The sequence below is a fragment of the Phyllobates terribilis genome, unplaced genomic scaffold (genome assembly GCF_046119375.1).
Source record: "Phyllobates terribilis strain yellow unplaced genomic scaffold, ASM4611937v1 Scaffold_2__4_contigs__length_985480577, whole genome shotgun sequence".
Classification (NCBI taxonomy): Eukaryota; Metazoa; Chordata; class Amphibia; order Anura; family Dendrobatidae; genus Phyllobates; species Phyllobates terribilis.
Genome location: NW_027362762.1, coordinates 723,218,965 through 723,245,095, shown reverse-complemented (window position 1 = coordinate 723,245,095; position 26,131 = coordinate 723,218,965). Strand labels below are relative to the sequence as shown.

The following is a 26,131-nucleotide window of genomic DNA, read 5'->3' as shown; positions in this document are numbered from 1 at the left end:
AAGGCCCAGGGCACAGATACATATTAATAGGGATTAAGGATGGAATTTCCTAGCAGCAATATATGCCAATATACATGTCACACACATACCCTAAATGCAATGTAATTTTTGGATTTTACCTCTCTCCCCTGCTTCACAGTGCATTTGCCCAGTACAACATGGATCAGTTTACCCCTGTAAGGATTGAAGGTTACGATGACCCGGTAAGAAGATTTTTATTCCCTTAGAATGAGAGCATGTATAATAATCCAGACCCGGATGAAGCTGTGGAAATGAAATGCTTGTCAGCTGTGGTGGGTGCCTGGTCCTTGGAGACTTGTCCGTGTGGCTCTAGGCAGGTGCATATTTGTGGTTTGGTATTTTTACTAGTCCTTAAAGCGATATTCCCATCTCCAAGATCCTATCCCAATATGTAGTAGGTGTAGTAATAATATTAGCAAATACCTCCAATTAGAAATGTAGTGTAGTTTTCTGATGTCTTAACTTATGTACAGGCATTGCAGGACCTTAGGTATCCATGGTTACGACGATTGATATAGTGACAGTTGGCTAGTTGCTAGTGGTCGTAACCATGGATACATACCATTAGTGATGAGGCTAGTGCTCTTACTCCAGTTTGCATAGGGTGCTCGTGTATATACTGAGGATCGCGGGTGCTCGAGTGATATGTTCAGGTCCCCGCTGCCGCATGTTTCCCAGCTGTTAAACAGCCACAAGTCATGCTGGTATTGCCTGACAAACATGGGCTATCCCCACATGTTTTGTGGCTGCTTAACAGATGTGAAACATGCGGCCGCGGGGACCTGAACATATCACTCGAGCACCCGCGATCCTCAGTATATACACGAGCACCCTATGCAAACTGGAGTAAGAGCACTAGCCTCATCACTAATGGTCATCTCTGGAGGTAGCACGGGCACTGCTGTCATTAACCCCCTAACAGCCAGAGCAAAGCGCTTTGTGTCTGTAGAACAGCAAAAAACTAGTTGCTGCATCTCCATAAATTCTCCTCTACCCCCAACCTCTATTGTTCCTCAGTGCCCAAGTCCTGTGCAGATGGGGGAAGTAATGGTTAACCCCCCACTTTCATCTTTTCCCCTGTCTATCCATCTCTGCTCCCTGCACTCCATAAACAGCAATAAAGTTTGCCTGACCCATTGCATGCCCCCCTTTCCCTTATGACTGACTAGTCCTAAGAACCCTGAAAACATAAAAAGTGGTATGAAGTCATCATGATCAGACATCTACTGCAGCTGTAGTTGACTCCACTATCTGATGTAGATTATAGTGCATCTGATGCGCTGCAGATGGTCACACCTCGTCCTCCTGAGCCCCACACACACACAGGTTTTAAGGTTAAAATTGCCCTGCCCTATTCACCCCATCCCTTCTTCTTTTGGCACACTTTGTGGTCGATCTCCCAATTCCTGCCTGCTATGTGTGTATTATTACTGTATCCTGCTCCCCCAGCACAGTGCAGCAGCCTAATAGGAGATCCAGGCTGTCCCACCTGTCTTGTGTCTTCTGGTGACAGCTTTTATTTCTTGTGTGTTTTTGTACTTCTATAAGATTCAATAGTCTTTTATTCCATTTTGCTCTGGAAATGGTGACATCTGCAGTGTAGACCCACAGTGCAAACCCCAAATCCCCAGTGCTTATCAACTTACACTGTGGATCCCCTCTGCAGCATGTCGGCGAGTTCCTAAAATGTGGTTTTCTATAGTGAACTGCTCCTACCGATTGTAGGAAACCTTCCTGTAAAGCAGTGTGCAGATCATGCATGACAATAGTTGCCAGCAACATGGACTCTGACAAGATGTCATTTTTCTGCGGATTTTTATGGATCCGCTGCCGAATTTGCAGGGAATTTTTTTTCCTACCCTTGTGCGGGTAACCCTAAAGCAGCTACTAGAGATTTACTAGGAAAATAAAGTGCTTCCTAATGGATGAAACACCTCCGTTTATTAGAGGGTAATTTAATGACTTGTAATCCTTGTTTCTTTGTTTTTTCATTCCTGTAGGTCCTAATTACAGAACATGGAGACCTGGGCAATGGCAGGTTCTTGGATCCTCGGAGCAGGATTTCCTTCAAGTTTGACCACCTGAGAAAAGATGCAAGCGATGCTCATCCCGATGAAACAGACACAGCTTTAAAGTCATGGAGAGACGCCTGTGACAATGCTCTAAGGGCATATGTGAAAGATCATTACCCCAACGGCGTCTGTACTGTTAAGTGTCGGTCCTGGGTTTTTTCACGCTCAGTTAATAATGATGTACTGCTAAATACTGACTGGTCTGTTCTCTGCAGGTCTATGCAAAGACTATAGATGGACAGCAGACCATAATCGCCTGTATTGAAAGCCACCAGTTCCAGCCGAAAAACTTTTGGTATGTGTATCTTATGCTGTTGGAATTGCATCCCTGTAAAGCTGGCAATCCTGAATTGGGAGAGGACTCCGTAGCTGCATAGTCCTATCGCCCCTTGTATGTTTTATCTCCTGTTTAGTGCGTCATCCTGAAAACTTCTATTATTTTGGGTCACTCCAAATCTGGAGATATTCTTATATGCACGTGTTTCACCAAAAATCAGACAAAGATGCAATCTGGTTGTAGGGGGCTCTATCCTTAAAGGAGGTGGCCACCACTTTTTTTTTTGCCATAAATATCTGATCGGTGGGCTCCCCTGCTGGCACTGGTGACGTCCAGAAGTTCTTGAATGTTGCCAGAACACGGCAGCTCTGTCATTTCTATAGTGGCCGGGTACTGTAGTTCTGCTCGCTACATCTGTAGTACCTGTCTTCAGCCACTATAGTGTTGATGGAGCTGTTGTGTTCATGCAGCATCTGAAAACTTCCAGCCACCACTGGTGATAGCTAATGGTCAGGGATGCCAGGTGTCAACCCCACCGATCCGATTTTGATGGCCTATCGAAGGCATAGTAACAAAGTAGTGGCCAACCTCTACTACCGCCCTGCATGTGTTTGCCCAGTGGCTGTTCTTCTGTGCAGATGCCTGATGGAGTCACATTAAACACAAACTAACCTCATCCTTAATGGTTGTCTTCCCTCAGGAATGGCCGCTGGCGGTCTGAATGGAAATTCACCATTTCACAGCCTACTGCCCAGCTGGTTGGTGTGCTGAAGATTCAGGTAAATAATGGGGGAAAAAACAAAGTAATAGGCAGACTAATAGGGAACTGAAGCTTATACAGGTATGGGCTCTATTTGTGTGTAGGGAAAGATTTGTCAATCAAGTTGATAACCCGGGCTGACAGATGACTGGTCCGTGTGGGTCTAATATCAGGTCCCTTGGTCAGATGCCCACAGCAGCTATTGTCTGACGGGTTGTACGGGTGCTCCTCTGCAGGCTTTCTACATGACTTTGAGAAATGACCCTTAAAGGGACTCTGTCCGCACAGAATGATTGTTCAAACCAAGTACAGGCGCTTGGTGGGGGACAGTCATGTAACTACACCTTCCAATCTGCTTGTTTTCCCTCAATCTCCTCCCCTCTCTCTTCTTTGACAGCTCTGGCTTCATAAAGCCAGAAAAGGGTGGAGATGGATGGGAAACAAGCAGGTGGGAAGGTGGGTTTATATTATTGATCCCCGCCATGATGTACCCGTGCCTGTACTGGATTTGAATTTGCAGAGTATCGTCTTGTGTAAACTATGGCAGCCTGTGTGCACTGAGCGATCTGTTTATAGACCACTCAGTGCACATCATTTGCTTTGGTCTACCTGTGTATACAGTTATTCAAATGACCGCCAATCGGTAACATGTTACCCATCTGCGGTAGTATCGTGCCGCCGCCGGTGCATGTAAACGGACTCTAAGTATTCGATAGGTCATTAATGTCAGGATCAGTTTGAGTACAGTCAATAGGCGGCCTAATGTGGTGTATTTACCACTCAGCTATTCTCAAGAAATGTAGGTAGGGATAACCTGCCTAGGATTCATTCAGCTCCTCTTTCTGCAGGTCCATTACTATGAAGATGGCAATGTTCAGCTGGTTAGCCATAAAGATGTGCAGGAATCCATAACAATCTCTGTAAGTACACACGGATGGTCAGACATGTACGATGTCTCTTGGCTGTGGATGAAAGCCCTTATGTACCGGCCCTTATCAGTTTATGATATCCTCTAGTAAACCTTCTGTTATTACCGTAGCTGATAGCAGGGGCCTTGTGTAATGGTTTACATGGCTGTGGATTCTCACTCGATCTGTACTCAGGCTTCTCAGCGGGGGCAAATTAGCAAAAAGTGGGAGCAGCATCACCAAAGTAAAGGTTCTCTAAATCTTAAAGGGTTTTTCCCAAAAAAAAGAAAAAAAAATGTTACCCTATCCATGAGCTAAAGGATAACTTGCTGATGACTAAGAGTTGGACTGCTGGGGACCGCCATTGATCCTGAAATCGGGGCTCTGCAGGGCATCCGGCTCTCTCCACCGGTCCCATTGACCATGAATAAAGTGGAGGTTGAGCATTCTCGTATCTCCTGCATATTCAGTACAGTGATGGAGCCCCATTATCCGTATCGCTGGGGTCTCAACCACCGACAATCAGCACTTTATCCCCATTGTCATGTGTAGGGGGTAACTTTTTTATTTTGATAACCCTTTAAATGTTTCTCATGACTAAATGCAACAAGTCCACTCTATGTATAGTATATGTCGACCACTCTCTTTTACTGTGTTTCAGCGCTGATTGCTTTCTCTGGCTTTATTTTAGGGGGAGGCACAAACTGCCAAGGACTTTGTAAAGATTATAGAGCAGGCAGAAAATGATTACCAGGTAAGCGGCACATTTTACCAAATAGAAACATAGAAGATTTTCACCGAATTGTGTGAGCTTTTATAACAAGAGGGAATTACTTCTGGGTTCTTGTAGCTGCTATGGATACTATGTAATGGATTGGGCTCATGTGGCACCAGGTTATTTTCAGTGACTCGGGTCAGTGACGTTCAGACATTGATTGTGAACCCCCCTTCCCTAAATCTGAATTACATACATGTTCCTCCCCATGAGGAAAGAGACATAGTGAATCAGAAAAACTATACTACATTTCTAATTAAGGTATTTGCTAATATTATTATTATTATTACTACACCTACTACATATTAGGATAGGATCTTGGAGATGGGAATACCCCTTTAAGGCTGTGTGCCCACGATGCGTTTTTTAAGCGTTTCCGCAGCGGCAAAAACGCTGCAGAAACGCTTAAAAACGCATGGTAGAAGGCCTGCCATGTCCCCCAATGATAATCCGCATGTGCTGTGCACATGCTGCGGAAATTTCCACTGAGGATTATCATTGCGGGAAAAAACGCAGCACTACCAATTATTTTGTGGAAGTGCTGCGTTTTCGCCGCCATTGACTCACTTGGATTGACATGGATTACGCATCACTGTATATGTAGATGCGCATTCCATGCGTTCCAATGTGCGGATGGTACCCAGGTCTAGAGGAGAGGAGACTCTCTGGACCTGGGTACCATTAGAAAACTGTAAAAAAATAAATAAATAAATATATACTTACCTTCTGGCGGCCCGCGCTGCGCTCCTCCTTGCTTGCCGGCAGTTCGCGGTGGATTGAAGGACCTGCGCTGACGTCATAGTCATGTGACGGGTCACGCGACGCTGACGTCGGCAGGTCCTTCAGTCCATCGCGAACTGCCGGCAAGAGAGAACGGAGTGAAGCAGGACACCAGGGGCCATCAGAGGGTAAGTATAGATTTATTTTTTATTTTTTACGGTCACACTATATAAATCCATGCCGGTTGCATGGATTTATATAGTGTGACCAAGTTGACAAGCACTTTCCAAGTGATGCTAAAATCGCTTGGAAGGCGCTTGACACCCGCATGTAGAAATGCATGTGAAGAACGCTTCACATACGCATGTACAATCCGCATGTACAACCCGCATGTACAATCCGCATGTCCAGTCCGCATGCGTTTTTTCTGCCAGGGAGATGCAGAAACGCTCAGGAAAAAATCCGGAGCATTTCTGCATCGTGGGCACATAGCCTGACTGTCTGATATATTCTCATCAGTTAGGGAGTTATGGTGGCTCTAGGAGGATGGATATGGAAGTAGCGGTGAGTGTGTAGTATACACTCACCCCTATGCAGGAGTGTGGCATCAAACACTTCTCGCTCAGTTCTCCAAGCAGGTTAGGATAAGTGACCAGCTTGCCTGCGGGGGGCAGTGGTGCACGGTCTGCTTAGTAATAGAAGTCTCTTACCAATTGTGGGAGTGATTCCTTTATTAGGAGATTCTTAACACACAATCCAGTTTTCCGCTCCGCACCGGAGCCCTTCTCGGGTGAATATACAGAGCTGGTGTATTGCGTGGGTTATACAGGAGGTAAAAATTAGAATCTTGTGATAATTGTGTTTTTCCTCATATACCGGTACAATATGTATAGTTCTGATAGCATTGTTTAAAATGGTTTTAAATGATAAAAAATAAAATATTAAAATAGTTGGTAATATAACACAGATGAAAAATTACTGCAATGTAATGTCGTTTTTGTGGTAACTATTTGTTACAATTTGTATCACATATCAAGTTAGCTGTAATTCAGCTTTTGCCCAGTAGATGTCGCTTATTTTCCATTTAACAGAATCGCTTCTTGGTCAGACCATCCAGACTTGCGGTTTCCAGTTTGTACAACCAGATAATAGCTTTTCTTTTTAAAAATTCACATCTATTAAGTTTGTATTCAGGTATTTGGTGCATTGGCATTATGGAAATGGGGTTGGGATGTTTGTGTGAAAGTGTGCAGTGTCTGGATACACAATACACAAGCGTAAGTTACTGATGCAACGCCCCACGATGTCTGTGCTGTAACATCATTCTTAAAGGGGTTGTCCAGTACTTAATATTACCCCCCACCCCCACCCACTGGCCGCTCACAGGCATCACGTGATCCCCGGCTGCAGCCGGCTCCGGGGGTCTCTGTCTTCTGTGTTCCCCGGTGGATGCCAGGCTGTGGGCGGGGTTACACCTCTCGATCCCCCAACCACCACCCCCCCCCCCCCGGGCCACGCCCGGAATCCACCGCGTGCTTTCCCAATGACTGGGGAGAGGCAGAGCGCGTGGTGGGTGTGACGCGAGAGATAACCCCGCCCACAACCCAGCAGCCACCGTGGGGACCCCAGCGCGGAGTCACGCCTTACTTTGTCGTGATGTTAGCACGGGGTCTAGTGATGCCTGTGAGCGGCCACCGATAGCGGGGGGGATACATGGGGGGGTAATATAAAGTACTGGACAACTTCTTTAATGAACCCATTACCGGCACATCTCAACACACAAAATAAACCTCTACTATGTAACAAAAACGAATAAGTCCATCTGTTATATATCTAATAACATGCTGCTGCTGCAGACAGTATATAGGGAGAATCACACACGTGCTCCATAACAGACTAATCACAGATCCAACATCAAAAACAAATTTATGGAACACCGCGTATCCAGACACTGCACACTTCTTCATCCAAACCATCCCATCCCCATTTCCACTATGCCAATGCACCAAATATCTGAGCACAAACTGAACAAATTTGAATTGTTAAAAAGAAGAAAAATGTTGTGGAAACCGCACTCCCGGATGGTCTGCTCAAAAGCAAAGAAGCGATTCTATGTTAAATGTTAAATAACTGACATCTCCTGGGCAAAAGATGAATTACAACCAACTTGATACTTTGTTACAATTTATATTATGCATTGGCAAACAAGGGACATTAGATATTATTTATAATAATTTATTTTTTTATCTTGTGTTATATTATCAATTAATTTATTTAAATATTTTATTTTTTACCCTTTACACCATTTAACACAATAATACCGGAAGTGTATAATAATGTACCAGTATATAAGAAAAATGCAATCATCACGTGTGTGTAACTGTCACACGTGTTCAGTTTTTACCTCTAAAACTGCTTTATAACCCACGCAATACACCAGCTCTGTACACCTCCCTGATGAAGGTTTTGGTCCAGAGCTGAAAACTGCTTCCTGTGTTTTAAGAATTTTCTAATAAAGGGATCACGCCTACAATTAATAAGAGACTTCTTGTACTTGGCGGTCAGTGCACCGCTGCCCCCCGCAGACCAGCTCTCCACGTATATTCTTATCAGGCAGTTGGGTCAGGAGACCCTGTGTTGGGCTGGGTGTTGTGATGCAGACAGTCTGAGTTTTATGGATAGGTAAAACCTGCCTAACCCATGTATAAAGTAGAACAAATCTAGCATCTTCCCTGTATATATTGTACTGTGCAAAGGCAGTTGAGGAAAAATGCTGCAAAGTCAGAATTAGTGATGAGCAAATGTGCTCGCCACTGCTTGGTACTCGCCCGAGCATCATGGTGCTCTACAAGCTCGGTGCTCGGCGAGTATTTCCGGGTTGCTCGGGCTTGAACTCGGGTCCCCTCCCTGCATGTTTGGCGCTCTTTAGAGAGCCAATGAACATGCAGGGATTGCCTGCCACTCACTGAAATGCTGTAGCCATGTTGGTTGTGGGCATTACAGTGATTGGCTGGCTGCACAGCGTCATCAGGTGTATATCAGACCTGGTGCCGCCATGCTCGTCACAGTCACTCCGGATCAGACAGTGTAGGGAGAGATTTGCTTGTGTATTGAATAGTGTAGGTAGAAAAACCGTACATTACACATATCCATCTTAACAAACAGTCCTTCTGAGAACTAATCCATCTGCAGAGATATCAGGCAGGCAGCGTGTATAGGCAGGCAGGGTATGTAGCAGACTGCAGTGCATATAGCACAAGAGGCTCCATTCCAATTCTGTCGGCGGCTGCTGTTAGATATTTCTGGAAATAGGCCCAGGTCTCAGGGGCCAGGAATAATTTTTTTTTGCATCTTAATCCTCATAATTTGCTTAAAAAGCAATCCAGAGAGCATGTTTTTTTCTGCGCCATTAGATTGTTGGTACTGCAGAATGCAGCCAGGTCCTTTCCATATTACAGCGCTAAAAATCCATCTATTTAAAATAGTGTTTTCTCCGTCACACGGATCACATATATACGTTTTCAGAAAATACTGCTATTTCTGGCCTCCATTAAATGTTTTTTTCAGTGTGTCAGCAAAGGTTTTGACACTGGTTTGCTGTTCAAAACAGTTACCTACAGGCCAGGTATTTAAAACTGTGTTTTCTCCGTCACACAGATCACCTATACGTTGTCAGAAAATACTGCCATTTCTGGCCTCCATTAAAAAAAAATTTCAGTGTGTCAGTGAAGCAATTCACAGCAGTTTGCTGTTCAAACTACTTACCTACAGGCCAGGTATTTAAAACTGTGTTTTCTCCGTCACACGGATCACATATAAATTCACTCCAAACTCATTCATTTGTAGTGAGCGTGGAAGACACTGTCCTCCATTTAAAATGGGCAAGGCACTTGGCAAGGGACGGGGAACTGGGCGTGATGGTAATGGTGCATGCAGAGGCCGTGGGCAAGCCTAAATTGTGCCACAACAAACACCCGCATCTTCTCGCCTGACCTTCCTGTCCCAATTTCTAGGGGACCGCAGCACACCAGTATTGAACCCAGAGCAGTGTCAAAAGGTTGTTGGTTGGATAGCTGATAATCCAGTCACTTAGCCGCCACCACCAACCTGTCTTCCACACGGTCAAGTCTCAGTAGCCGTGAGTCTGGACCACATATTCCTCACCCTGATCCTCCTTCCTCCCACCATGCCGAGTACCCAGAGACAACTGATCCCACACTTGGACACTCTGAAGAGCTGTTCACTTTTCCATTTATAGATTCGGGCCTCTCGCCTGGTCTACTTGAAGCGGGGCAAGAGGAGATCGCGTGTAGCGATGCCCAAATATTTGAGCAGCCACGGTCACACGAAGGCGACGTTTGTGCACTGGGCTTTAAAAGCCTGTGCCATATTAGTACGTCATCGCGATCGCGCCCCCACACAGGCTGCGGGCGCGATCGCCGCCGGGTGTCAGCTGATTGTCACAGCTGACACCCGTTGCTATGTGCAGGGAGCGGTCCCGCACCTCTCCCAGCACATTAACCCCCGCAATGCTGGGTGGCTAAGGGGAGGTGATCGGTATACTCACCTCCTCTTCCGGCCTCCAGCGCTGTCTGCCACGGCTTCCAGGATGTTGCCATGATGACCCGATGTCGTCATGACAACATCCGGGTCACCAGACAGCAGGAAGATTTTTTTGGACATGCGCAGTGCATTTCCAAATTATCTTCTCCCTGTCCAGCGCTGACAGCCTGCACGGCACAGGGAACAGGGATGGTGCTTCATTCCTGTGCCATGCAGGCGATCAGAGAAAAAAAAGTTAAAGTCCCAGAGTGGGACAAAGTAAACAAGTTAAAAAACGAAAGTGAAAAAAAAAAAAATTGTAAAAATATTTAAAAAAAAAAATAAACCACCAAAAAAAAAAAATATAATGTACCCATCTATAAATATTATGAAAAAAAAAAAAACAATAAAAGTACACATATTTGGTATCGCCGCGTCCAGAACGACCTGACCTATAAAACTGTCCGACTAGTTAACCCCTTGAGTGAACACGGTAAAAAAAAGAAATAAAAAACAAAGCAAAAAACAATGCTTTATCACCATACCGCCAAACAAAAAATGGAATAACACGCGATCAAAAAGACGAATATAAATAAAAATACTACCGCTGAAAACGTCATCTCGTCCCGCAAAAAACAAGCCACCATACAGCTCCATCAGCCGAAAAATAAAAAAAAGTTATAGCTCAGAATAAAACGATGCTAAAAAATATTTTTTTCTATAAAATAGCTTTTATTGTGTAAAAGCGCCAAAACATAGAAAAACTATATAAATGTGGTACCGCTGTAAACGTACTGACCCAAAGAATAAAGCTACCTTATCAATTTTACCACACGCGGAACAGAATTAAAAAATTAAAAAAAAACAGTTCCTGAATTGTTGGTTTTTGTTTATTCTGCCTCCCAAAAATCGGAATAAAAAGCGATCAAAAAATGTCACGTGCCTGAAAATGGCACCAATAAAAACATCAACTCATCCCGCAAAAAACAAGCCAAGTGGACACCATGTTGTGTTTGGAGAGCCCCTGATGTGCCTAAACATTGGAGCTCCCCCACAAGTGACCCGATTTTGGAAACTAGACCCCCCAAGGCACCTATCTAGATGCATAGTGAGCACTTGGAACCCCCAGGTGTGTCACAAATTGATTCGTAAAAATGAAAAAGTGAAAAAAAAATACTTTTTCATTTTTACGGATTAATTTGTGAAGCACCTGGGGGTTCAAAATGCTCACCACCCATCTAGATAAGTTCCCAGGGGGGGTCTAGTTTCCAAAATGGGGTCACTTGTGGGGGGTTTCCACTGTTTAGGCACATCAGGGGCTCTCCAAACACAACATGGCGTCCGCTAATTATTCAAGCAAATTTTACAATCAAAAAGTCAAATGGTACTCCTTCTCTTCCGAGCCCTGCTGTGCGCCCAAACAGTGTTTTTTCCCCACATATGGAGTATCTGCGTGCCCAGGGGAAATTGCACAACAAATTTTGGGGTCCATTTTTTCCTGTTACCCCTGCGAAAATAAAAAAATTTGGGTCTAAAGTAACATTTTTGTGAAAAAAGTTAAATGTTCATTTTTTTTCTTCCACATTCCAAAAATTCCTGTGAAGCACCTGAAGGGTTAATAAAGTTCTTGAATGTGGTTTTGAGCACCTTGAGGGGTGCAGTTTTTAGAATGGTGTCACTTTTGGGTATTTTCTGTCATAAAGACCTCTCAAAGTTACTTCAAATGTGATGTGGTCCCTAAAAAAATGGTTTTATAAATTTTGTTGGAAAAATGAGAAATCGCTGATCAACTTTTAACCCTTGTAGCTTCCTAGCAAAAAAAAATTTGGTTCCAAAATTGTGCTGATGTAAAGTAAACATGTGAGAAATGTTATTTATTAACTTTTTTGTGTGACATATCTCTCTGATTTAAGGGCATAAAAATTCAAACTTTGAAAATTGCAAAATTTTCACCAAATTTCCGTTTTTTTCACAAATAAACGCAAGTGATATCGAAGAAATTTTACCACTATCATGAAGTACAATATGTCACGAAAAAACAATCTCAGAATCAGGGGGTCTGTTGAAGCGTTACAGAGTAATTACCTCATAAAGTGACTGGTCAGAATTGTAAAAATTGGCCCGGTCATTAACGTGCAATCCACCCTCGGGGGTAAAGGGGTTAAAGACTTTGCCGATGACCCCAAAAAGGCCATTTGCACCACCTGCCAGGCCAGCATCAGCAGGGGTGGCAAAACGACCAGCCTGACCACCACCAGCATGATCAGGCACATGGCAGCAAAGCATCCGACTTCGTGGGCCGAACCCCAGGGTCCAGGAACAGTGTCTGCGGGTGGCACCATTGCTTCTTCCGCTGTTGTGCATGCAAGCCAATCCCCTGTCCATGGTGCATGCAAAGATGCCTCCTGCCCTGCACCTGTCGTTGCACTCTCTCAAGTAGCAGCATCAGGAAGCATGTCCATGTCCTTGTCCTAGCGCAGCGTTCAGTTGTCCATACCCCAGTCCTTGGAACGCAAGCGCAAATATGCAGCCAACGCCCCACAGGCCACACTACTAAATTCTCACATTTCACGACTGCTTGCGCTCGAAATGTTGCCTTTTAGGCTTGTGGAGACGGAAGCATTCCGCAGCCACTCGGTCCCCAGCCGCCACTATTTATCCCGGTATGCCGTCCCCGCATTACACAAGCACGTGTCCCAAAACATTAGCTGTGCTCTCAACAACGCAGTTACCGGTAAAGTCCACCTAACCACGGACACATGGACAAGTGCTTGTGGGCAGGGACGGTACATCTCGCTGACTGCACACTGGGTTAACATTGTGGAAGCCGGGACCCAGTCGGACCTTGGGACGTAACACGTCCTCCCAACGCCAAGGATTGCGGGCCCTAGGTCAATCAGGGTTGCCCCCACTGTCTACAGCTCCTGCACCTCAGCCTCCTCCTCCTCTTCAGCCTCCATCTCCGAAATGACCGCATCAGTCACAAGCTGGAAGCACGGCCTCGGCCAAGCGGCAACAGGCTGTGCTGAAGCTAAAATGCTTAGGTGAAAAAACGCACAATGCTGAACAGTTGTGGACAGCTCTGAAAGAGCAGGCAGAAGGCAGATCTGTGGCTCACACTGCTGAACCTACAGCCAGGCATGGTGGTGTGTGACAATGGCTGGAACCTGGTGGCGGCTCTGAGGCGAGGTGAGCTCACACACGTACCATGCCTGGCCCATGTGCTGAACCTCGAGGTTCAGCGGTTTCTCAAATCCTACCCGGAGCTGCCGGAACGGCTTGTTAAAGTACGCCACCTGTGTGCCCATTTTAGAAAGTCTGCTACAGCTTCCGCCGCCCTTGCAGTGTTTCAGCAGCGTTTGCAGCTTCCGGCTCACAGACTGGTGTGTGATGTCCCCACGCGTTGGAACTCTACACTGCAGATGTTGGGAAGGATTTGTGAGCAGAAGAGGGCAGTTGTTGAGTACCAGCATCAACAAGGCCGTCGGTATTCAGTTCAGACTCCACACATAAGACCTCAGGAGTGGACATGGATGTCAGACATATGTACCATCCTCCAAAATTTGAGGACTCCACCAAGATGGTGAGCGGCGATGACGCCATAATTAGCGTCACCATCCCACTTCTCTGTCTTCTGAAACGCTCTCTGCTCACAATCAAAGAGGATGCATTGCAGGCGGAGCACGATGAGATGCAGCAAGGAACCATACAGGGTGATTACACACAGCCAAGCCTCATCTCAGCCCAACGTGGATTGGGTGACCATGAGGAGGAGGAAGGACAGGAGCTAGTTTCATGCACTATAGACGGTACTACCTGCACAGCTGTCATACCATCTGTTCAGCGTGGATGGTCAGAGGACAGAGAGGAGGAGAGCATGGTCAGTCATCCTCTTGGTGAGGACACGGAAGTCTTGCCTGTTAGTAGTCTGGCACGCATGGTTTGTTACGCTGCCTTTCCCATGACCCTCGCGTTCTCAAAATTTTGGGTGACAGTCACTACTGGTTGGTGACACTTCTAGACCCACGCAACAAGGAGAACTTTATATCTCTTATTCCTGAGGCGGACAGGTCTACAAAAATGGGGCTGTACCAGAAGGCCCTTGTTGCGGAGCTATTAAAAAAAAAATCCCATCTGAAAACGCTGGCGGCAGAGGGCACACTTCGTTGGTCAACCAAGGAGTACAGGCGAGAGAGACACAACTTCAATCCAGCAGAGGCAGGGGAACACTATCAAAGTTCTGGGAGGGTTTTCTCAGACCCTCCCATCGGACAGGCCCTGAGGCGCGGGGTACTCTCATATGGAGTGCAAAGTTTGGGAAGATGCTGAGGGAGTACCTTACCGACCATACCAACGTCCTCCGTGATTCCGCTGTGCCTTATAATTATTGGGTATCCAAGCTGGATACGTGGAATGAACTGGCTCTCTATGACTTGGAGGTCCTGGCCTGCCCTGCCGCCAGCGTTTTATCAGAGTGGGTTTTTAGTGCTGCTGGTGGAATTATAACTGATAAGCGCATCCGCCTGTCAACTGAAAATGCTGACAGGCTGACTCTTATAAAAATGGATTGGGCCAGACTTCTCAACACCACCGAATGATAGCAGCGTAACATAAACTCCAATCCAGTGTCTTTTCTTGGGAGGTGTATTCCCATGCACCTTTTCACACCCACACATGGGTATACGCTTCCTGATCTTGGCTATTTGCTCTTGTCCTCCTCCTTCTCCTCATCCTCCACCACCAGGGTGACCGTGGTCCGTGATGCAACACCCACCTAATTTTTTTTAGAGGGTGTTTATGATGCCTGTAAAAAAAAAATTTTCATACAGTATGTTCATGTATACCCCCCAGGAGTAAATGTTTGTCAGCCAATACACTTAGTGCATGGGCATTACAAGTATAGGAGGCCCGCTCCTTTATAATGGGAACATTTTTTTATGAGGCCCTCCTCCACGTCTCTTCCAAGGGGCATTGAAGTGCCTCCAAATTTATGGCAGCCCTTGCATTCACTGCATAGACCAACACTATGGGAGACTCTCCTTTCTAATGGCAATTTGTCGTTACTGTGGCCCTGCTCTGTGTGTCTTTAAATTCTTAGTGGGGTTTTTCCTAAAATTGGTCAGCCGTTGGACTCACTGCATACCCTATAACTGTATAGCAGACTCTCTCCTTTCTAATGGGAACATGTCGTACCTTGTTACTGTGGCCCTGCTCCTTGTGTCTTTAAATTCTTAGTGGGGTTTTTCCCAAATTTTGGCAGCCCTTGCAGTCACAGCATGGGCATTACCACTATAGGAGACCCGCTCCTTTATAATGGGAACATTTTTTTTTACTGAGACCCTCCTCTATGTCTCTTCAAAGGAGTATTGGGTTGCGTCCAAATTTTTGGCAGCCCTTGCAGTCACTGGATACGCAATAACAGTATAGGAGACCCACTTGTTAATAATGGGAACAACAAAGCATAGCCGGCTGATGGCTCTCTAACAATAGCTAGGGCCGACTGCTGGCCTTTTAAGAATAGTAAGGGCCGTCTGATGTCCCTATAAAAATAGGCTTCATGACTTTCAGAGTCCCTCCATCATAAATAAAACAGGATGTGTCTGATGTGTCACACACCACATTGCCAGATAAGGTTGTAAAATGTTAAAATTACATTTCCCGGTGAATGCATTTGTAAAAACGTAAAAAAGAAAAAGAAAACAATGGGATCTTTCTTTAGTATCAAAAACAGCGTCACCAATTTAACAACCATGTAATCACATTGTTCAGCTCATGCCCCTCCTCCTCCATCTCTGAAATGACATCATCAGTCACAATATGACAGCACTGCCTTGGCCAAGCGGCAACAGGCTGTGCTGAAGATAACATGCTTAATTGACAAAACTGCCCAGCGCTGCAGAGTTGTTGAAAGCTGTAACACAGCAGCTTGATCTGTGGCTCTCACCGCTGAACATACAGCCAGGCATGGTCGTGTGTGACAATGGGCGGAACCTGGTGACTGAGAAATGACAGCCGGGGTAGATACGGTTTCCCTCTATGCCAGTCCTGTCACCGATCTAAAGAATATGGCTGTGGTGAAATACAACTCCCACCGAGAAGCTGTTTCAGATTGAAAAACATTGTGCCCACCAGAGGATTTGATTCTGAGGGCTCACCTTTCTCCCCCGCTCAAGAGCTCCATAGCAGCTGCAAAGTTAGCGCTATCATGAACTCTCCTGAGGTAGAAGCCAAGGCACACCACAGGATTCTCTGTTGGGACTGTCCAACCCTGCCAAGAAGCAGTTCTTGCTAAGAAAAGTGTGTGGGAAGGTTCCCAGACACTCTATGGCTGCTTTTTTACGGAGGAGGAAACACACGCAAACACGGGGAGAACATACAAAGTCCTTGCAGATGTTGTCCTTGCTGGGATTTGAACCCAGGATCCCAGCGCTGCAAGTCTTCAGTGCTAACCACTGATCCAATGTGCTGCCGTTCACTCTCTAATATCTAACAGGCTGGAGAAACTTGCACCTACTGCCACTCTATCTTCTATCTTCAGTTCCTTTGTGAGAAAATGTATTTGGGCAGCCACTCAGTCTACCAAATAAAATTCCTGAGAAGGAAATTGGGGATGGCTTCGCTACTGGTACTGGAGGCAGTGCTAATACCATGGCGTTGTACCATAGTTTGCTGGAAATATTCCAGGCTGGTAGGAGGCAAACAAATTCCCACAGAAAAGTACCAGCAGTAATGTTCAGGCACCCGCGCTTGTAGAAGACGGATACAAAACCGGGAGAAATAGTGACGGCTGGGGACCAAGTATGGACACGAGGCATATGGTTGTGAAAAGCTTCCTCCTCCACGAGCCTAAAAGGCCACATTTCAAGTGAAAGCAGCTTTACAGGATTTCCTGGGAGAAATGACATGCAGGCTAGATAGGGTTTCCCTCTGTGCCAGTCCTTTCACCAAGCTTAATACAACTCAGCAAAAAAAGCTGTGGACTGGCTCTGTACCGTTCCTGGCCACATTCACCTATCCACGTGTTTGTGGTTAGGCGTTCCTTCCCAGTAACTGCACTGGGAAGGGCACGGGTAATGTTGTGGGACCCGTGCTTGTGGAAGGCGGAGGTGATACCGGGAAATATAGTGGCAGCTGGGGACCAAGTATGGACACCCGGCTGCCGTCGGCATGAGGTTATGAAAAGCTTTCGCCTCCACAAGCCTAAAAGGCCACATTTCAAGTGCAAGCAGCTGTCAAAAATTTGGCAGTATAGTATTGCAGCCTCTGGGTGGCTGGCTGCATACTTGCGCTTGCATTCCAAGGAATGGGGTAGGGACAACTGAATACTGCACTGAAACAAGGACGTGGACGGTGATTGTTGCAAGTCTGCAACGACAGGTGCATGGCGGGAGGCATCTTCGCATGCGCCAAGGATCACTTATGATGGGCACACTTTTAGGCGGTGACCTGGGAGTCAGAGATGCTTCCAGAGGTCTTCCCAATGCTGTTCCCATGTCTTTTCAGCACTGTATGCTTGTGTCCGATGATGTGTCACACACCACATGTCCAGATAAGGTTGTAAAATGTTAAAATGACATTTCCAGGTGAATGCATTTGTCTTGGTTGAAAGCAATGCAAAAGTGCAAAAACATCAAAAACGCCGAAGGTGTGGAGGAGTATTTTTGTTTTTGGTTATTTATTTTGCTTTATATACATTGTACATGTCATGGAAAGGATGTTCCTTAACATATTTCCCAGGAAAATCCATTTTGGTTTCGTTTTTGTATGTTATTGTGAGTCCGTAATACCTCTGACAACATTGTTGACAGCAGTGACCTGGGAGTCAGAAATGCTTCCAGGGGTCTTTCCCATGCTGTTCCCATGTCATTTGAGCACTGTTCCCATCGATTTGGGCAATTTTTAGGCCCTCTGCAGACTGCCGGGGGGAGCCGCCTGCGAAATGCTCAAGTTTCCCATAGACTTAACATTGGGCTCGTTGCTCGGGTCGAGCACCTGAGTATTCCAATTTGCTTGACCCGAGCAACGAGTACCCGAGCATTTTATTGCTTGCTCATCACTAGTCAGAATGCTTTCAATTATTGACATATTATTAGTTTGCATTTTGTTAATTACTATAAATAAAGTGAAGGAACAGAATACATTGCTGGATTTTGTAGGAATATATTCTGTTATTTGATACTAGCTTAAGAATCAAGATGCTATTAATTAAAATATAGAAGATCGGACAAGATGACGGAATTCATCATTTGTTTCACAGAAACGGTTGTTACGAGGGGGTACCCAAAATAAACCGGAATTAATGTATAAATAATAGTCTCTGTACATTGTGAAATCTCAGTCTCCTTTTAAAGTATTCTCCATTCGCAGCCAGGCGTATGTCCCTCCGGGGTGAGCAGGCGAGACACGAATATCCCATGAAATCCATGTTAACTTCATGAGTTTTTCAGTGGTCTGACTGTGGTCTTCCAGAATGGCTTAATGCATTTTTTGTCAAATTCTCATTAGTTCGGGCAGGAGGTTGTAATAACAAAGATAAAAACAAAATAGGCAAAAGTTTGAACAACTCATATATAAAAAAAAAAAAAAATTACAGACACTCGATCATCCCCCAACATGTGCTGAAACACTCAACGTGTGCACTGACCCTAAAATCTGCAGCATGTTAGCGTTTTGCTGCAGATTTTACCCATAATAATGAGAGTGGAAAACCCATCAAAACCACATGCAAAAAAACTGTCAAAAATGTGTGTATTTTATGCTCCGTTTTTTTCTGCTGCAAAAACTGAACATGTGCATGTGCCCTAAGGCAGGCAAGTCTTGTAGCATAAATGTGTTTTGGCTGATACCTGGTAGGTTACACATTTGTCACGAGGCTGACCTTTCTCTTTCTGCTCTCTCCCACAGACCGCCATAAGTGAAAACTATCAGACCATGTCAGACACCACTTTCAAGGCCTTACGTCGGCAGCTGCCCGTCACCCGCACCAAGATCGACTGGAACAAAATCCTCAGTTACAAGATCGGCAAAGAGATGCAGAACGCTTGATCGCTCTCCGAGCTCCAGCAATGTCTAGTGTGCAAAGCAAAGTCGGGAGTGTTTGGTCTCACACGTATGCTGTGTAACCCCTTGTGTGCCAGAATGGCCAGCAGCATATTCTGTCCTGGACATCCACTGGCACGAATGGGGTTAAAAGGAAAAAAATAGGGGTTTATATAATGTGATATTTTGCTAGGGCCTACAAAGTTATTGTATTTTCTAACCTAGAAGCGCTGCAGAACAATCGGCTTTGTTTTATATTCCTCTCCCGGAGCCTGTAAATGTGATCACTGTGTATGTTGGGTCGGTTTTTTGTTGTTTTTTTTTCAATTGACTTCTTGATGTTAGAAAACGTACCAGCTTTGGCCACTCTATTAAGCTCTATTTCCAGAGCTAGGAATAAAACGAGGAATGTTTTCCTGTAAGTCGATGGCACTTGTAATGTAAATCTAGTTGCCCCTTGTAGTCATTTCATCCTGTTACATCGAGCCCTAAGTAGTGTTACTAGTTAGATCCTCCTCATACTTCTCAACTGCAGGAATACTAGACCGTGTCCCGTAAGTCGGATTATTCTCCCCTCCCTCCAGACCTCATGCCGATATCTGAATCTCTTCCTTTTTTCTCTTTTTGTTTTTGCATTGAGCTGTGCTTCTACAATAACCTGACTAGCTGGTTTGATGATGGATTCCTTCCAATATATGTGAATTTGCGGTAAACGCCACACAAGGAGCGTCTAGTGCCGTGTATAAGACTGGGCTATTGGGCTTGACTGCTGCTTTTTTTTACGCTTGGGCATTTAGAAATCGCTGAATTTGGCTCCTTTCTTACCTAGTTATAGCACGATTATATATTTTTTCAACCTGGCTACTAAGATCCAGGTCGCCAACTACAGTTTCTTGGCATGAAATCTTGCCTTTGCCATTCTTACGCCTATGAAAAGCATCTTACGGGAACAGTCGCTTTCATTCGTTTATTGGTTAAGAATAAATGGCCAGGTAGACTATAATTGGGTTGTTTGGCTCAGACTGCAATATTAGGTTTCCTTCAGGTCTGCTATCTCTGCAGTTGTACCTTCCATTTGTCATCTTTTACAGTCCAAATATAAACTTGAAACTTGTTTAAATAAGCGAAATAGCAGAACTTTCTTTGCTTTCTCTCCCCTCCTTATGAGACGAGCATCCGCACTGTGTTAAGAGTGACTTTTTTTCTTTTTATATTTTCCAGAAGGTTAGGGGAGGATAAGACTTAGAAACAAAACGGATGCAAATGTCTTCATCTTCTAGCGCTTTAATGGATTTGTGGCACTTTGAGATTGTACCACAGTTAAATGGACATTTGATTAAAAAGTGTAAAAATCATAAATAAAGATTTGCACCAAAGTAAAATATTTTAGAGTATGGTGTCTGTACTTTCCCACATACGATGGTCATCTAGATCCTATTACTTATAAGACGATATATTTTCGTGGGGTTATCTGGGACTTTGCTTATTTTTTCCTATATGGCTGAGAACTTGGAAGTACTGTAGTTGCTATTTACTTACCTGTTTTCATCCCGGTGCCAATCTCTGCCGGCTCCGCGCAGTCACAGACTGCTCCTGTTGGCCTTTCTGCGGCTTTGTTTTAGCGCTCATCAACAGCAGCTTTTCCCCTTTCGAGCTGTTCTGTCGACAGCTCGTCACTGCCAACTTAAACTGATTGACAGCCGCCTGCCCGCAGGTAGGCAGCAGGGAGCCTGCTATTAATTATCATGACGTCAACAGAACGAAAGAGAAGAAGCTACTCTGTTAACGTGACGTCATTTTAACCCTTTTCTGACATCCGGCGTACATGTGCGGCACAGCGGGAAGTGAGGTCCTGGAAACCACTGCACGTGAACTTCATGATGACTTTGCCGGCTCACAAACAGATTCATCAGCGGGTATCTGCTGTAATGTCTGCGATTGCAGCTGTTTAACCCCTAAGGCAATTCAATCAGTAATGACATCGGCATATAGATGGTTATTTGAGCAAATGGACTCCTTCTATTCCCATTGGCACACCACACTTATGATTGCGGGGTGCCATTGGTTGCCCTGAGGCTGAGTGATGGCTTTGGGTCTCCCAGCTACAGTGGCTTCTAGGGTGCATTCACAAACTGGAACTGACAGGTATAACGCCCTACACTGCATAAGTAGTGCATGGTATTAGACCTGTCATGGATCAACCACTACAGTCTCCAACAATTTGTCACAAACGCCACCCTCTCGCAAAACACGTGCATCGGATGCTATTGAAAAGGGAGACTCCACTTCCCACCCTCTCTTGTGCACTTACCAAACTCTGTAGGCTGACAATGAGCCAGTGCCACATCCACAACACCCTTTTCGCTACCACCACGCACCGTTTTGATAGACCAGTGAGACACCTGCATTGGATCACACATACCACCCAGCTTTCCCAAGCACGTTATAGGTACTCTTTTATGTATGCACTCTGGCATACATAACCAAGCTCTTCTCATCCTCCTCAGGGTCTTTGGATAGAGCAGCAAAGAACACTTATTACATTTTTTGACTTAATATACAAAAAGTACAGTGCTTAAAAAGATTACAAAAGACGAAATAATAAAGACATGCATGCATACAGGCAAAAGTAGTATAAAATAAAAGGGTTAAAATACAAGTCTTAAAAGCTGGATCTGTGAGCACATCTGGCGGAGGAGATCGCTGCGTGAAATATCGACAGATCTGAAATGCTCGTTGCTGCTCCTGGGGTTTGACAATGATATTTGGTAGATGAGATATTATAAGGGTACGTACTCCTGGTCAGGAAATGCTGCGTGTTTATGCAGAGTCAAACCCGCAGCGGCCAGATGTTACAGTATTGTGGATGGGATTTCTAGAAATCCTATGTCCACTATGCGTCTCTGTGCACCTGTTGATCAGCCGCGGAAACTGACATGCGTCGCATCTTCCAGACCCGCAGCATGTGGACTTTCCCCTTAGACTTGCATCAATGAGGAAAGTCCGCATGTGGAAAAAAAAAAATCGCGGCAACTCATTTGCATAATGAGGGCGGAAGTGGTGCGGCTGTTCAGCTTCAGGGCCGCAGTGGCTCCTCATCCTGGGCACATAACCTAAAGGGGTCTTCCAGACCCCTCCCTATTTTGTCTGCTGAAGTAAGAGAAGGACGGCCGCTTGGATGCAATTAAACCCCAGTTTTGTCCCCAATTTCTACTGTCTCATATTATTCCACAGGAACCTCCTAGTTAAACAATACAGGTATAATGCAACAGAACATCCTTCAAGCGTTCTATACATACTACAAATTAGGATGATATATCCATAATTCAGGGAGATACTGCATTCCTGTGGGCTGCCAGCTACCAAAACTTTTATGATTTTATCCACAGATGTGAATATGTTCCCTGAAAATGGATATATATCCATGGCTTGTTTCAAACTCAGATTTTATAAATATGTACTTCCATTGTCATGTGAAGCCTTCTGACATGGGGCCGTGCTGGCTGCCAATTTGCCATTGCATTTATTAGAACCTGTTTGGTAATTGGGATTTAAACAGTCAAAGTTTGCTCTTCCAACAATGGTCAGCCACTTGTTAATTACTCTATGTACACTTCCAGGTCTGCTGCCCATCAGATAACCTGATTCCATTACCTGTTCACAGCAGGGGGTTGAGGCAGGGAGCCCATGCCCGTAACCTTTCCTCTGTATAATTAAAACCATTTATGACCAGACAAGAAATCAAACTAATGAAAGTTGAAGTATCACACTGAGACTAAAAAAAAAAAATTCTAATAAAATGTAAGAATATATGTAAAAAAAAAGTTACACTGCAAAAAAACTATTTTTTTTTTCAGTAAAAACAAGTAAACAAAAAAATGTGCAAACAATTGGTATCAATGTGTCCTGAACAATATGATCTATAAAACTATCCCATTATTTAACCTGTACAGTAAACACAAAAAATAACACCAAAATAGTGTTTATGAAACGGACATGGGATAAAAAGTGATCAAAAAGTCATAAATAAAAAGAAATGATATCACTGAAAATGTCATCACATAAATAGGCCTCATACAGCCTTGTCAGCAAAAAGAAAAATCAGTTATAGCTGTCACACTATGGTGAGGCAAAAACAAATTGGAATTTTTAAGTGTGCAAAGGGAAGCAAAACATAAACATATGTGGTATTGCTGTGATGTTACGGACCCAAAGAATGAAGTTTTCTTAGCATTACCGTATGAGGAATGGCATAAAAAAAACCTGAATTCTGTCACCCAAAAAAACGAGTGGTCAAAAAAAGTTATGGAGTCCAAAATGGCATTAATGAAAACTTTATCTTTTTAAAAAAAAACAAGCTCCCACAGTCCTATCCCCCTTTTGTCAGAAAGTTATAACTCTAAGAAGTTTTAGCTCTCAGAATTTGGTGCTGCAGAAACAAATACATTTTTTTTTTTCGATAAGTGTTTTTAGTGTGTACAAAAAGCAATTTATAAAAAAATCAAAGGATCGGAATAAATAGTATTAAAAAAAATGTTATTAAGCCTCAAATGACACCAATAAGCTCATCCCGCAGTAGACAAGCCCCTTCTCGGATCTGTTGCCTGTCAACTAGATTCCACATTGTTAGTATCTCAAAAGATTTTCTTTTTTTTTCTCTTCCTGTTTCCCCCATTATTGTAAAATTCCCTTAATAAAAATAATTTGATAAAAAAGATGCTGGAAAAGCAAAAGGACTCCCAAAATCCAGTCCAGTAAAATCCACCCTCCCATAGCTAAATGGCCCCTTCTGAGTCCTGCAGCGTGCCCAAACAGTTAACATCAACATGTACAGAACTGCTGCAGGGGGCAGAATGCATTTAAAGGGATTTCCTATGTCTAATCATTGACAATCTAGAAGCCGGATTTTCATCAATATGGGAACAGTTAAGGCCCAACACTTGGCACACCCACCAATCAGCTAAAAACTGCCCCAACAGTGGCTGGAGGTAAGTTATGTAAGGGCGGATATAAAAGATCCGTACATAGCATAGTGGCCGAAGCCAAGTGCTGTGCTTCATCTCCCATTGAAGTGAATGTAGCAGCAACTAAGCCATGTACATTGAAATTTAGTTCAGGTTGCTGCTGTTTTCCTCCCATACATCACTTCTGGTTGCTGCTGGAGCAGTTTATATCTGGTGGGAGTGTCTGACTCCCACCCATCTCATATTTAGATAGGTCAATAATTGAGTCTTGTACAACCCCTTTAACAATTTATGGGGTGCCTGTCTCCAGCAGCACAAGCTGGACCCTATGTATAGGGCACTAAAATGTCATATTCACAATTTTCACTCTGCCTCAGCCACTGCACACTAACTTCTGGAAAATGCTAGTGACGTGAAAATAGTCACTACACCTGCTGATGATTTCCTTGGGTGTTAGTTACAAAATGGGGCTGTTTTTTGGAGTTTCGGCAGTGTAAGGGCTATGCAAATAGCACCCACAAACTGCTCCAGGAAAATCTGTGTCCCAAAAGCCAAATGGTGCTCTTCTTCTGAGACCTGTCATGTGCCCCAGGGCCGGCTCCAGGTTTTTGTGGGCCCTGGGCGAAAGAGTCTCAGTGGGCCCCTTTAACACATACCACGATTTATGATCCACAGATACAGCAGAGAAATATATTACAATGCCAAAGATTTCACTTCTTACATTACATGACCGATATCTATTGTAAATTCCACAATAGCTCAGAAAACGGAGAATCCTCACAGCGCACAGTGCAGACCGGACAGTATAGTCCTCCATACAGTGTTATGGGTCCCAAATATTGCTCCATACAGGATACTGGTCCCCATAAAATGCTCCATGCAGAATACTGGCCCCTATATAACGCTCCATACAGAATACTGGCCCCCATATAACGCTCCATACAGAATACTGGCCCCCATATAATGCTCCATGCAGAATACTGGCCCCCATATAATGCTCCATGCAAAATACTGGCCCCCATATAATGCTCCATGCAAAATACTGGCCCCCATAAAATGGTCTATGCAGGCTGGTCCCCCATATAATGCCCCATGCAGGCTGGGCACCCTTATAATGCCCCATGCAAGCTATGCCCCATGCAGGCTGGGGCTCCATATAATGCCCCATGCAAGCTATGCCCCATGCCTCCATACATAAAAAAAAAATGAAAAAAAATCAAATACCTCACCTGCTACCGTTGCGCTCATCGCTGCCGCTGCTCCGGACTCTTCAGCCGCGTTGCCGTCTTCCCGCTCTGCGCTGTGACTGCTCAGTAGAGGGCGTGGTGGTAAGACGTCATCGCGCCCTCTGACCTGAGACGTCACAGTACAGCAGCTGCAAAAGACACCGGAGCAGCTGCGGAAGCACGGGGAGAGGTAAGCATTGTGCTGGAGACCTGAGCAAACGGGGGGGGGGGGGTGTCAAGTGCTGGCCCCACTCTCCTCCGCTCACGGGTCCCATAGCGTGCCGGACGGCAAGTGGGCCCCCCCGCCTGCTCATGGCCCCGGCACTTGCCCGGGTGCTGACGCCAGGCCTGATGTGCCCAAACAGTAGTTTATGACCATACTACATAGGGTGTTGTCATACTTGGGGAAAAATTATTTCTTTAGAGCTGTGCTTGCTGTCCGTGAATTAATACGTTGTTTCTATCAACTATCTAAAATCCCATCCTGACTTGGTTCTGCAGACATGCTTGCTGTTTAAATGGGTTGTCCACTACTGTACGGCACCAGCTTAATAAATACAGGGCCCAAATTAAAAGAATAAAAACAATTTGCTGGAATATTGATGAGCTGCAGCCAGCACGTCACACAAGTTATGTGCGGGAACAGTGGCATTTCTACTGAGAGTATCCAGTTTGTATTTTAAATGGGTTCCCAAATGAATTAAGCTAGTGTTGTCCAATAATGGGCAAACCGCTTAAGATGTACCACTATATCATAAAAAAACACCTCCACATACACATAATCGCCCGATTTATCAAGACCGCTCACGCCAGTCTTGATAAGGAGA

At 44.8% G+C, this 26,131-nt stretch overlaps 1 protein-coding gene across 1 annotated transcript in view; it reads left to right on the top strand.

The window, feature by feature from the left end:
• Window positions 1-20,496, top strand: part of CAPZA1 (capping actin protein of muscle Z-line subunit alpha 1) — a 64,682-nt gene extending 44,186 nt beyond the window's left edge. Inside the window, exons 4-10 of the mRNA XM_073667183.1 lie at window positions 140-203; window positions 2,022-2,228; window positions 2,309-2,388; window positions 3,071-3,149; window positions 3,979-4,050; window positions 4,730-4,792; window positions 18,980-20,496. Of these exons, the coding sequence (XP_073523284.1) occupies window positions 140-203; window positions 2,022-2,228; window positions 2,309-2,388; window positions 3,071-3,149; window positions 3,979-4,050; window positions 4,730-4,792; window positions 18,980-19,120 (706 nt within the window). The 3' untranslated portion in view covers window positions 19,121-20,496. The remainder of the gene's footprint in view (window positions 1-139; window positions 204-2,021; window positions 2,229-2,308; window positions 2,389-3,070; window positions 3,150-3,978; window positions 4,051-4,729; window positions 4,793-18,979) is intronic.
• The last annotated feature ends 5,635 nt before the right edge of the window (window positions 20,497-26,131 follow it).